This window comes from Ptychodera flava, chromosome 3, assembly GCF_041260155.1.
Source record: "Ptychodera flava strain L36383 chromosome 3, AS_Pfla_20210202, whole genome shotgun sequence".
NCBI lineage: Eukaryota > Metazoa > Hemichordata > Enteropneusta > Ptychoderidae > Ptychodera > Ptychodera flava.
Window position 1 is genome coordinate 20,534,544 of NC_091930.1, and position 13,659 is coordinate 20,548,202.

Sequence of the window (13,659 nt, forward strand, 5' to 3'; positions counted from 1 at the left end):
ATTTAAATTTTGCGATCAAAGAAAAAGCGAGATCCTGCAGCACTATATCTACGGGTGAGAGTGTTGTGCATCGGACCCCGACTTTTACCGAGCGCCTCTTTAGCCAAAGCTGGCCGGTATATCGCGCCAGAAAATAAACTATATTCAACGAATAACACTTTTGTAAAACGAACGTTTGTCATCAGCGGGCATTGTACCGCATAAAATGGTGTGAATCCAAACGGCCATCAGAATACAGCAAACACGTACTTGATCGGGAGGGTGTGTTTAATTTTTATTCTTTGGAAATGTGGTATATATGACCGGTATTTGCTTTGCTTCACTTTTTGCATATTTTTATTTGGACACACAATTTGACCTTAGATCGAAACTTTGCTTGAAAAGGTCGCCCATTAGTCTAAAGAGTGCCCCAAATTCTGTGTGTTTTATCCCTGTTTCCGTCACAAATTGTTGTTGCTGTGAATAGAATGTTCTGCTAAATGAATAGTGAGTTGATGTGAATAGAATGTTCTGCTAAAACGAATTAAGGTTATTCAAAAGTTTGTATTTTGATGTCGGTTTTCTCACCTTTATCGCACTGAAAATAGCAAAGTACTCCGCAATCTCAATTCATTGAAAGAAAGTAATCGACACACTGTTCCATTGCTCCAGGTAACCATGGATCATTGATGGTGCAAGGTTCGCCGGATAGACATATTTCCCGGATGTGTCAATTCAAACCAACTGAATTGGCAACCAGATCGAGGCAAGTAATAAAATATCATTTAGTCCCATTCTGGCACTACAACTCTTTGCTGCTTGGGACTTCCTCAGAACAAAATAATCCCGACCGACTCCTAAATCCAACCCGTCATTTCCTGTAGAGGGCATTTGCACTCACAGTACCGACCTACCAATATTCCATTTAACATTAGTGGAGTGGAGAATGGCTGCCAAGAAACGCGTTGCAATTGTTGGTGCTGGAGTCGCTGGCTTGGTCTCAATCAAAAGCTGTCTTGAAGAAGATGGACTCGAGCCAGTGTGTTTCGAGAGATACGACAAACTTGGTAAGCTGTTACCAATTGTAGTTTTTGTAATGTAAACGTCAGCACTGTGCAATGTGATTCACTCCTGGGAGACGGTATTTTATGGAACTGACAATAACAAGCAAAAACAATAATTTTACTTGCTTCCTTCTCAAAGTAAACTGTACACAGCTTGACACAGGCGCTACGTAATTCTGGCTTGAATTCGCAGCGCACTGAGAACAAGCCGCAGCTGAAATAGTCGTGGTATTAATCGATACGCAATATTAAGATCTGAGTAGATTATCAATCATATTAAAATCATAATTGATATTATCACATGCACAAGCCAAGTTTGTCGTCTCCGAACAAAAAATACGGGATTTATTCTCTGGTCGTTCTACGTCACGACAACCCGCGTCTATGTCATCAATTTTGGTGCGTCGGACCTTTTTTTTGTCGATCTTCGGTGTGCTCGTAAATATGTAAACAAACAACATGGCGGCCGATGTTTCTCCCACGATCAAAAGTCATGTAATGAAATCGATATTTTCACAGACTACGACATTACTAATCCGAACAATGTAAACACAAGAGTGTACCGCCTGTATATTCCGAAGGAATTACGTGAATAATTTGCGGAAACAACGAACTCGAAGTGGTCGCGTATAGCCTACCGTGGGTTCCGTACGCATTAAGGCGCGACGTTTACAGTGTTCGCGCCGTCGAGATTCAGTCGATATTTGTTCCCGAAAAATAGCGTATCTTCGTCTGTGATAAATTTCTAGGACTATGCTATCTTTGAAATAGATTATAACTTTGCGGAAGATAGCCTACGTGTAGACCGAGAGCTGTCATTTGCTCCACACACGAACGAACGTGAGCGCTAACGCACACGACGGACGACTGGAAATGATTGACAACTTGTGCACGGCGTACTGATATTTATTCCTAAAGTAGCTCAAAGTTTAAACGCTGAATCGTCATGGAAAACTTATTTTATTTTGCAAAAAATAACGAATTCTTGGCTTGCGCATGTGATAAGTATATTATCCCCTAATATTTTTCTTCGTTCAGCTCGGAAAATACTCGTGACGTAATGACCGTGTCACCACTCGTCTTCGACTCGTGGTGACACGGTCATTACGTCACTCGTATTTTCCTTCGCTGAACGAAGAAAAATATTAGGGAATAATATCTAATTATACCATGCAAGGTACAAGTGGAATGACAGATCTATCTCGACGGTGAGCAAACTTGAAACATTCACTTGGTATGTCGGTCATACTATCCCATGTAGCGTGGTGCAATACGCGAAATGAAGCTAACTTCCTCGTTCACAAATGTCCATACACGCACGCCATCGAGTTGTCTTTGTTTTCCATCTCTGAGTCGACGTCGCAAAACGCAGTTTTTTTACCCATTTGCAATCACCGATATACTCACTCCCGTGAATGCATCATTTGACCCGTTATGCCTTCAGCGCAAGTTAAAGTTAAACTAAGCTACAACTACTTTGTCAGATGATTACTTTTGACAGGCCGTGTTTCAATCGTAAGAGGCATCCGGAAATTTAATTCATCGCCAAGGTTACTTTTAATTATAATCTGTGTTATCTACCCCTTCCCCCCCTCTCTCTCTCTCATTGTTAGACGGAACTATTCCTAGGTTAATAAAGGCCTGACAGTGAAAACAAGTAATAGAGAAGTTGTAGTCAAATAACGTCTTCCCATGTGTCATCTGGAAGCCAGTCATTAACAAATGCAGAGTTGGGGAACTGGAGACTGTGAACGCAGTCTTTCTCCTTTGCGTGTTAGCGATAGATATTGAAATTATTCGCCTGTCCGTCGTCACGTCCCTCTCCCGATAGCAAAACGGGTTTTGTTTCACTTGTAAGAAATTATCTTGAAATGGTTGACTTTTTTATAGAAATTCTTGATCATCATTTAAAAGGACATCTACATCCTTATTGAGGCGGTGAAACGGGAAACGAAACCTCGTAATGGAAATCGGATAAGCCCTGTGTTGGCTTACTCTGTGTTCATTCACAAAACTGCACCGGAGATCGTGTATGCCATCCTTCCGTATCATATATCCAATAGCGCGGAACCAGCCCACGCTCGACTTTTCGATAGAATTTAGATGTATACAGCTTTCAAAATCTTAATAGATAATTATGAAAAATGTTTGATATTATATTGAAGTAACTTATTTTTGTGTATGAACATGCTTACGGATTTTAACCGTCAATTACAATTGCATTCACATTTCTCATCTAGCAAAGTCATGAGTGAATTGACCATGGCCTTTCTTTGAACTACAAGGCTGTCCATTTTCTCCAGTAACATACCAAGGTCATGCTTTCCATAGTACAACTACACGATAGCCCCTGTAGTAAAGCGCCATTTGCTGCATCCGATGATCAGTTGTCAAGTTCAAAAATACAGCAACGAAAGAGAATTCAGTAAATTCAACTACATGTATACACATTACATCCAAATCTAGTAAGTTTTCCTGAAGACTTGGTCGTTTTTTTCTTGATTTGATGTTTGCTGTCCAAAATGACGTCACAGACTCAGTTACACTCTGTGCGGCGCATGACAAGTTGGCACGAACAGGAATGACCTATATTTTAGCAACATCCGCCTATACCGCGACGTTATCGCTACGCATTCGTTTGCATACATGTAATTAATCAAATGTCTTGAATAAGTTCACGAGAGATGCTTTGAGAGAGAGAGAGAGAGAGAGAGAGAGAGAGAGAGAGAGCCAGTTTTGTCTTGAAAGCGGGGATGTGATGTCAAGTAATCGACCTATTACCGATGACCAAAATGTTATTGATGTGGCTTCTTCATCCTCTAGGGTACATGCGCAGAGGTACTTAAATCTTCAAAGTATCGCTAAAATAAACCTTTAAAGTCCGCTAAAAAATTACAACAATCTCACAGACCCCCCGTCGACGATACAGCTCTTCCAATTTTTTGGTCAATCTTCAAGGTGGGTTTTCCATGGCCGTCGTCCGCGTTGTGTCCGTCTGCATGTCTTGTGTTGTATTGTTAGAGCGTGGGTTATTTTAAACAGTAGTTTAAAGGGCCGGCTTCAATCATACAATAGATATACATTTAAGATGAAGATTCACCGAATCATGAACATCAGAGCAGGTATAATGTAACGTATGAGAAAGTGTTGGAGGAATAAGTTACCTCTGGAACATACACTTGTACTGGCTATAAGTCAATTGCATTTTTATGACAACATGCATCAATACTAAATGTGCATAAGACACCCTCTCCTGTAAAATTCTTAGCACATAACAACCGAACCGTACATTAAAATAAAAAATATTTATTTGATATTAAGAATGAAATCATCAGAAAATTTTAGCGGAGAGCAGGTTTTTGCGAGGGGTGCCATAATGGTTAGTGCTCTTCACATGGCAACAACCATCGTCGACGTCATAGAAGGATCATATCGTCATGGTGATTATAAAGTTACAATAAAATCCTAATTCACTACATGTGGAATGTGTACTGACTTCTTACGTAGTATTGCAAGTGTTGTAAATAGTTTTGTTTTGCATGAAGTTACCTTTTCATTTTTTGTTTTCTCATAAAGGTGGCGTTTGGAATTACTCACCAGAGTTACGGCCTGGACAGGGAACCGCCCTCTACGACTCTGTGGTGAGAAACGACAGCAAGGAAATGACGACATTTTCGGACTTTCCATATCCAAAAGAAATCACACCATTCAGTGGTCACCGGGTGGTTCTTCGTCACATCCAAAACTATGCAGCACATTTCAATCTTGAGAAGCACATTCGATTCAACACTGACGTAGTCGATGTACAACGCAACAACGATGGCAAGTATTGGAAGTTACAGATCAAGGACAAGGATGACAAGCTTTCCACTGAAGAGTTTGATAACGTCATGATCTGCACAAGCGTGTACAACAGACCGTTTATTCCGCCTTACGCTGGGTTGGAAAACTTCAAAGGAACAAAAATCCATGCTCATAAGTACCGAGACGCCAGTGGATGGAAAGGAAAGAAAGTTATAGTCGTTGGTAAGCCAATATTGAGATAATTGACGCTTTGTTATCGCAGCTAGACTAATGATAAAACTATTAGCTTATAATTTAAAACAATAAGGGTGACCATTTCTACATCGGAAACAAAACGGACGTGGTAAGCGCTCCGTAAGATGGAACGACAGACAAAATATTTTTTTCAAACATTTTTCCTTCTACGATATAAAATCGATATTGATATGGGTGAACATATAACGACCTTTCAAGGGATAAATCTGGTTACCTTTGTCGTCTCTGATTTTCTAATAACCAATATGGTTCGTCAGCTTCCCAGCATTCGTAAAACGTACTGTGAAAAACAAAAAGACCGCAAAGAAATGTGAATTGTTTTAAAATATTTACAAAATTCATCGTAAATATTTTTATGAAGACACAAATATGATAATGATTGCTTTCTATGTCATGCATTTCGTGTCTTTACAGGCAGCTCCTACACGAGCGGAGAAATTTCCTCGGAACTCGCACGAAATGGCGTTGAGGTAACTGAAAACAAGTCTTTATAATCATATATGGTGAATGTAGTTTGGTTATGAACATGTGTGCGTAGCCATTCTGTTCTGGTGAACATGTTAGAAAAATAACTTTCACATATACACTCACTTGTGAAGAAATCGCAACAATCACAAAATCAATATTTGAAATAAGCAATTGGGGAGCTGGCACACATTCGGCCAGGATCGTTCAATTGTATAGTTCTGAATGATCGATGGTCGTTATATAGTATTTTTTTGTGAAACATTTATGAGCAATGAGCAATTTGTAAATTGCAATGGCTTATGGGCGTTTGAAATCGAATGTAATGAAAGAAAGAGTAGTAGCATATAGTAACTCGAGGTTCAAAAACACGACCATGATATAAGACTGTCTTCAGTTTGAACACTTGTGTATGTAAAGACAGTGCATCCCGGAATTCGGCGTATAACTCTTAAAATCTAGAGATGTTGAGATTTCGTTGACGCTAGGAAAAAAAACCCATCAGTTTTTAAAATGACACTTGAGTTACATTCTGATAAGAGGTAAGAACCATGTACATATCGATATCCGCTGAGGAGATAGTCACGATACATCCTGTGAGCGAGATATTTTCCATTTGTTTATTAGGTATATCTCAGCATGCGTCACGGAGTGTGGATCATCCCTCGTATCTGCCAGAATGGTCTACCCTATGATATCAACCTCTATAGTCGTTCTGCGCTCAGGTGTCCATCAAAGCTGTTTGCATCTTTAGAGACAATCTGTAAAACGAGAATTAAAGACCATAGTAAATTTGGTTTGCAGGTAAGTTTAGAGTACAGCTCTCTACATAATTAATTACACGATACATAAAAACAAACATTGCAAACAAACAAAACACGTTTTGTGTAGCAACTACCTCCTAACCTGAGACTCGTGTAACTTATTTTCCGCCACACAAGGGTTTTTACACAAAGATATTAATTATGTCATCCGGCGTGAATTGACATCATGATTACATATTCTTAAAAGAGCAGTGTTTGCAAAGTTATCACACATACTTGATATTCAACACACCTTAGGAAAAAAAAGAGGAACGCTGTTGTGTGAAGCGCAAATAATGAAAATGTTATAAAAACTTACAAAATTGATATAGAGGTCAACGGGATTGTTAGTTACCATGGAGATAGCACTTAAAATCACGTGACAAATGCAAAGAGTCCTGGTGTCGGAAGTTATTGCTTATTACAACATGTATCCTAGATGTTTCAGTTGTCTTAGTTTATCAGTTTGCCAAGAATTCACAGTTTTTCATCAACTTTAGTAAAATGCAGCCATGCACTGCCTACTCATCATTCATCTGCTAACCATACTGACAGGGTAGGACAGGGCAAAGGACACGATAAGTCCCAAACGATTTTTTTACCTGGATTATAATGCAATTGGTTACACAGGCATGGCGGACCTGATGTGAGCCCGTGTCCTAAAGCTAGCAATTTCTTAGATTATAGGTCAATATTGCTCATTTAATTTTTATGTTTGCCCATGTTAATTAATTTTTATAGAAATGATGTGCACAGTTTTTAAGTAAAATTTAACATATAACACTGTTGCATGAAATGTAGTTGTTTGGCTTTGGCGTGCTTCCAGACAGCACAATATGTACTCATCTAACTTACACATATTTTGTCACACTTAAGGGCAAAGAGATACGTCCAGCATGCAAAGGTGTCATGATTTGTGATGACATGCAAGATCGACTTGCACAAGGTCAGATCAAACCAATGGTAGATATCGGAAAGTTCAACGCGAATGGCGTCATTTTCAAAGACGGCGCCACTCTGGAGAACGTAGATACAGTCATCTTCGCGACGGGATATGAGTTTGCCGTGCCAACAATCGACGACTCATGGATATTTGGTAATGTATTATTTGGACCTTCAAACTGTATAACAATTTGAAGTCTACGCAGCAAACTACTGAGACAATTTCTGCTTTTTTAGAAAAAATAGTTTAGGCAAGAGAGAGAGAAAATATTCTTTTTCTGGGATGTCTTTGACAAATGTGCGGTGTCGGCGAGAGAATGTTTTCTAATTTCTGATACGAACCAGCAAAATTTCCCAGCAGTCGCATTGTTGCTGGTGACTTGGAGTTTATACTTTACAAACTAAGACTCATTATGCACTAACCTTTACAAAACGGGGATATTACTGCTGTGAGCCGACTCACGTTGCCTAATACCATAACGCTATTGAAATTGTTTATAGTGGCTGCCAGGATTCAATAAAAAAAAATTTGAAGTCTCGCGGATGTGATAACCCAAAAGACTGAAGGGTACCATCATACAGCACTAGGATATTTGCATTGCGGAAGTATATCTTATATTTGCTGTAACACTAACAGAAATCCAAATTGGATTAGGTTTAAGCGGCGGTTTCAAGGAAAATTTTATTTGTTCTTCCTGGTCTTCTGTTAGAGTTGATTTTGTAATAAATATTGCAGAATTCTGCGCACAATAATATATTATGTAATATTGCTCATAATTTCACTCTTTTTTATATATTTTCGATGCAGTACTAAGTTAAAAGAATGAAACATTTACAAATTGAGAAGTAATCATGTATATCATTATTATTACATGATTATTCAGTTCATGACTAGACTACTGTACATTTTGTTTCTTACTTATTTACTTTACGTCACATTACGTTAATTTACTTCACGTTTCTTACTTGCTTGCTTAAGTATATACTTACTTACGTATGTACTTACTTACTGACTGACCGACTGACCGACCGACCAACTTGCCAGCACGAGAACCTTGATCTCATAACCAGTAACACGTTTAATTTTCTTTCCCAGATGAAACAGACAAGGCCGAGGTGTACAAGTACATCTTCCCAGTGCGTCTACAACATCCTGAAAGGTTGGCCTTGATAAACATGGTGAATACCCGTGGATCGCATTGGCCAGTGGCTGAACTACAAGCCCGGGTTGCCGCCAGGGTCTTTGCTGGGAACATCGTGCTTCCTGACAAAGCAACAATGAGGAGGGACATTGACCAGAAGATTAAGTATGAGAAAAAGAAGTATTACCCCGTAAGTAAAATTACACCGACATGTATCTTGTATAGTAAATTTAGCCAGCGATGATGATAAAAGGTACACGCAGACACAGACAGACAGACAGACAAGACAAGACAGACAGACGCATATATACATATACATATATATATATATATATATATATATATATATATATATATATATATATATATATATATATATATATATATCTATTCGCATATATATTCGCATATATACAGACAGACAGACAAGACAAGACAAGACAGACAGACAGACAGACAGACAATCGCATATATATATATATATATCTATTCGCATATATTCGCATATATATATATATATATATATATATATATATATATATATATTTGTAAAATTATAAAACTAAGAAAAGAGAACTATTTTCTTCGTCATCTGCAAATATTCGAATTATTAACATTCATATGGAGTTTCTTGCGAAGTGTATATTATTAGGCAAATGTGTCGTTATATGCATTTGTATGCTCAATGATACGCCCCATTCGATATTTTCGTCCCATAGATTCCTGGTGGACCCAATATGGAAGAACTGGCTGAAATGCTTGGTGTGAAGCCCTCATTCTGGCGTCTGCTCTTAACTGATCCAAAACTTGCAATGGCGTACGAGTATGGTCCAATGGTACCTTACTGGTATCGTCTGCAGGGTCCAGGCGCATGGCCTGGTGCAAGGGACAGAATTTTGAATGTGATAGAAAATACTACTCACGCGATGAAAGGATACCCCTCGTTCACCGCAGGAAAAAAGTGAATCTATGGCCAGATATTTCAGTATACAATGCCTACTCAAACTCTCTCAAAATTTATATGACGCAATGATGACGTAATATCGCTTTTATTTGAAACTATGTGTTAATTGATTTCGAAATCTGAATTAAATCTGTAGAGGTATTAACAGTGAAACGTAAATGTGATGTGACTAAGTTTAAATCCAACCTCATCTATTAAGTCCTTATATCGGAGGGCGGCTGCAACTCAGATAACAATATCCAACAAATAGCCTATAAGTTCTTGCACATAATGACATGAGCATGATAGAAACAACCGTGCTTTTAAAATTACTAGTTGAAAATGTGTGTATACTCAAGTAGTTCCGTATGTAAACACACACTATTAAGCATTGAATTAAGCCGTATTGTGCCAGTAATACAGGGACAGTGTACATATTTTGTCGACTGGTAAAACACATAAGAAAATCGATTATGTGAAAATCATCAAGCTAATTTTATTTTTCATCTCTTCTGTGGTAAACACAGAAATATCATGAAATTAATACTGCGCCTTCGACTGCGATCGCAGATTACATCACCACAGAAACGTGTACCTTGTTGGTGAAAGTGGCTGTTCTATCAATTTGTATGACCCCTCGGCCGATGTACTGGTCAGGTGTAAATGTTAGACATGCAGTTGTCAGTACATAACTTCTAAACCACAAAACGGTAACATCACTACAAAGTTTCGTTTCACACGCCAGGGCATACTGACTACTTTTTACACGTATGAGTAAAGCAAATGTAGTGATTTCTTGTCGTGGGCTCCGTTATTAAATAATCATGGCGGGAATCTTTTGAGGGAGTTTTCATTCATTATCTGCACTGTAAAAGGGAAATTCATTATTACGTGACACTATTGTTCCGAAAATCATAGTCGAGAAGCACGGTTAATTCGCTTTCACGAAGTTCCTATAAATATATCGTAACATGTCATTATCCAGGCTTGTTGTTCTAAACTTATTCCACTGTACTCTTTCCAGTTGTGTTAGGGAGTTTGCAGATGTTAGATTTTTGTGCGGGAAATAAAATTCGCCTGATTTTGAAGCATAATGTATTAATGTTACACTTGTATTGATATCTTAACTGTGGGCCAACCTGTCGAATAAAACTGACGTCATGAATTTGATTTGGGAAAAGTTTCTCAATCTCCCGACTGAAAGAGGTATCCGGAGTTTCAAAACCTCATAGCCAGACAACTTTGTATTGCAGAAGATGAACAAAGCGACCAGGGCACAACAGGTCGATGTGAAATGTCAGGGTAGAGAACGAACAATGATATGCATAGGAATAAATAGTAAACCCACAGCGTGCAGATATGACGATGGCGTACTTCATTTGTAAGCATTTTGGAACTACAGGTAGGATCGGACATTGCCGATAAAAGTTTGGGAAGGACGCGATATTCAATCAACTGCATGTCTTTAAGTGTTCGTGGAAGCTTGCACAAAGGCAGAGATGGGAAAGCTATAGTGATGCAAAAAAAAGTTTCTCAAAAAGAAGAAGAAAATTCAAAGAAAAATCAAAGCGAGATCCTGCCGCACTATATCTACAGGAGTTGAGACATACTCATATAAGAATGCTGTCATCGGATTCTAACTTTTACTGAGCGCCTCTTAAGCCTAAGCTGGCATATCCCGCCAGAAAGCAAACCATTCAATGCGTAAAACTTTTGTAAAACGTTTGTCATCAAAGAGCGCTAATCCGACCGGCCGTCAGAATGCAGCAAGTCTGCAACACTATGACGACAATCACTCGATCTGGAGAGTGCGTTTAAGTCCTATTCATTGGGAATGTGCTATGGTTGACCGGTGTTTGATTTGCCATACATTTCATATTTTGAACTAGACTAACAATTTGACCTGAGATGGAAACTTTGCTTAAAAGGTCACCCATTGGACTGAAGAGTGCTCAAAGTGATTTTTTCTTTCTTTCCGTCACAAACCATAGTTGTTGGCTTGCAGTGTTGCTGTTAAGTGAATGTTCTGTGAAAACAAATTAGGGTTATTCAAAGTATTGTATATGTCTTTTTCCAGTCTTTATCGCATGAAAATAGAAAATACTTCACTCTCTCATTCGTACAAAGAAACGGTCAAGGTAACCGTGGGCCATTGACGATATAGGCTTAGTGGATAGGCAAATTTCCCGGATGTGTCGATTCAAATCAACTAACTTGGCGACCAGATCGAGGCAAGTAATGAAATACCATTTAGTCCCATTCAGGCCTAGTAGTTCTTTGCTGCTCGGGCTCTCCTGAGAACGAAACTCTCCCGATCGGCTCCCCTCCTCCAAACTCCCCATCCCAGCCTTCTCATGCAGAGAGCATTTGCACGGTACCGACCTACCAAGATTCCACCTAACACAAGTATAGTAAAGAATGGCTGCCAAGAAACGCGTTGCAATTATTGGTGCTGGAGTCGCTGGCTTGGTCTCAATCAAAAGTTGTCTTGAAGAAGATGGACTCGAGCCAGTGTGTTTCGAGAGATACGACAAACTTGGTAAGTTGGTACCAAATGTATATTTTATAATGTAAAGTAAGCACTTTATAACGTTTTACGTGATTCACTCCCAGGAGTGGATATTGTATAGGACCGACAGTAACCAGTAAAAAAATTGTTACGATATTGGATTCGTAATCGTGATCGTTATGGTTTCTTAATTAGTTAAGTGTCTATTAATTATGGTATTTATGTTTTAATTATAGTAGAGAGTAGGGTAAGGTCCTTGAGACATGCATTTAAGAGGTCATTGGAGTTTGGATGACATTCCTGGACTGCATTCTAGTACATCTCTTTGTCTTAGCATATGTAGGAACTTATCATCCTTTTTGACAGTTGTTTGTGCCAAGTTGACGTGGCAGGATTAAAATTGACTTATATTAAGTAGGGATTATTAATATCAAGGTTAGGCAATCATAATGAGTAACGATTGTATGTTATTGGTTTGCGGTTTTGCCAGTGTGCAAAGCTAATATCTGATTGGCTAGAAAAGTCATGTAAGCTCTTTGTTCTGTAATTCGAGTTGAGTTGGGGGGCTGGACAGAAATTACAGAGGAAAAGCCGGCGTTTCGGGGGATGAGTAGCGTTTTTCGCGTAAGCATTTTTGACGGGTCATGAACTTTCACACATGCCTTTGGGGAGGGTCACCATTTTTGCGCAACTATCAGTAAACTAGATGTGGCCGATAAGATTTTAAGATTTACAGTTTTTCAGCTACCCAGGTATACCAACCGACGCTTTTTAGTTTTTATATTCCTGTGATAAAATGCCGACTTCTAAAATAAACGTCACTAGGATTACATGGTCAAGATTTGTGGAGCCAGAATTCAATTATATTCAAGTAATAGTTATTGTAAGTAAATTACTTAAGCGTTGGCCGAATTGACGTAATTATATCGTTGTCGGATCTTATATTGTTTTAAGTAAAGTGTCCATTCGAGTACAAGTATCACTGTGAATGCCAGTACAATGAAAAGTAGTAAAGTTGTCGCTTGATTCCTTTTTTTAATTAAACAACCGGTAGGTGCTTTGTGTGACAATTAAAACACTTTAGTCAAATAAAGAAACACTAGACCGGGTAATGATACTCTAGTTAATAAAAGAAGCTTCGAGGTCTGACCGACAACAACTATGGTGGGGTATTTTACCCACTTAGTAGAATGTAAATCATATTAACAGAATTATACATATGCTGCATAAGACGTTCAATAGTAACACTATACTTTTAAAGATGTTTAATTTATGTAAAGTACTATGCTTGAAGTGCGACGTAAATGCAGTAGAATTTCGATCGGATTCGAACTCACAACATGACACCCAGTCACCTAGCGAAAACATCACAGTCAAAACCGCTCGGCCAAATCCCGAACACTTAAAAAGAGTGGTTCAATAACCGAACTAAATTGTAACAGTTTTTCTAACTACGACCCCTTCACACTCTGTAAAGTTCATGAAGCACTCACACTCACATACACGCTATCACACATCGCACACAAATTTTATCAGAGCAATGAGTACATCGCTTTTCTGGGCGAAAGATAGCCTCGGGAACAATTCTGTCCACCAGCAAAGCAGTCAACGCAGGGTAGAAAATACAGCATATTTTCGATCGGATTAGGTACACAAGGTACGGCAGCAAGTCACCTGGCGAAGACGTCAGAGTCAAAGCCGCTCGGCCATATACCCACCTTTGAAAAGGGTGGTTCAATAAGTGAGCTAATTA

At 38.8% G+C, this 13,659-nt stretch overlaps 1 protein-coding gene across 1 annotated transcript; it reads left to right on the forward strand.

Moving 5' to 3' along the window:
• The first annotated feature begins 721 nt into the window (after positions 1-721).
• LOC139129712 (dimethylaniline monooxygenase [N-oxide-forming] 2-like) lies at positions 722-10,491 on the forward strand. Its single transcript, XM_070695387.1, has 7 exons — positions 722-1,046; positions 4,620-5,069; positions 5,517-5,572; positions 6,195-6,371; positions 7,247-7,466; positions 8,409-8,644; positions 9,174-10,491. Exons 1-7 carry the CDS (start codon positions 926-928, stop codon positions 9,417-9,419), a joined length of 1,506 nt encoding a protein of 501 aa, XP_070551488.1. The 5' UTR covers positions 722-925; the 3' UTR covers positions 9,420-10,491.
• Positions 10,492-13,659: the final 3,168 nt, after the last annotated feature.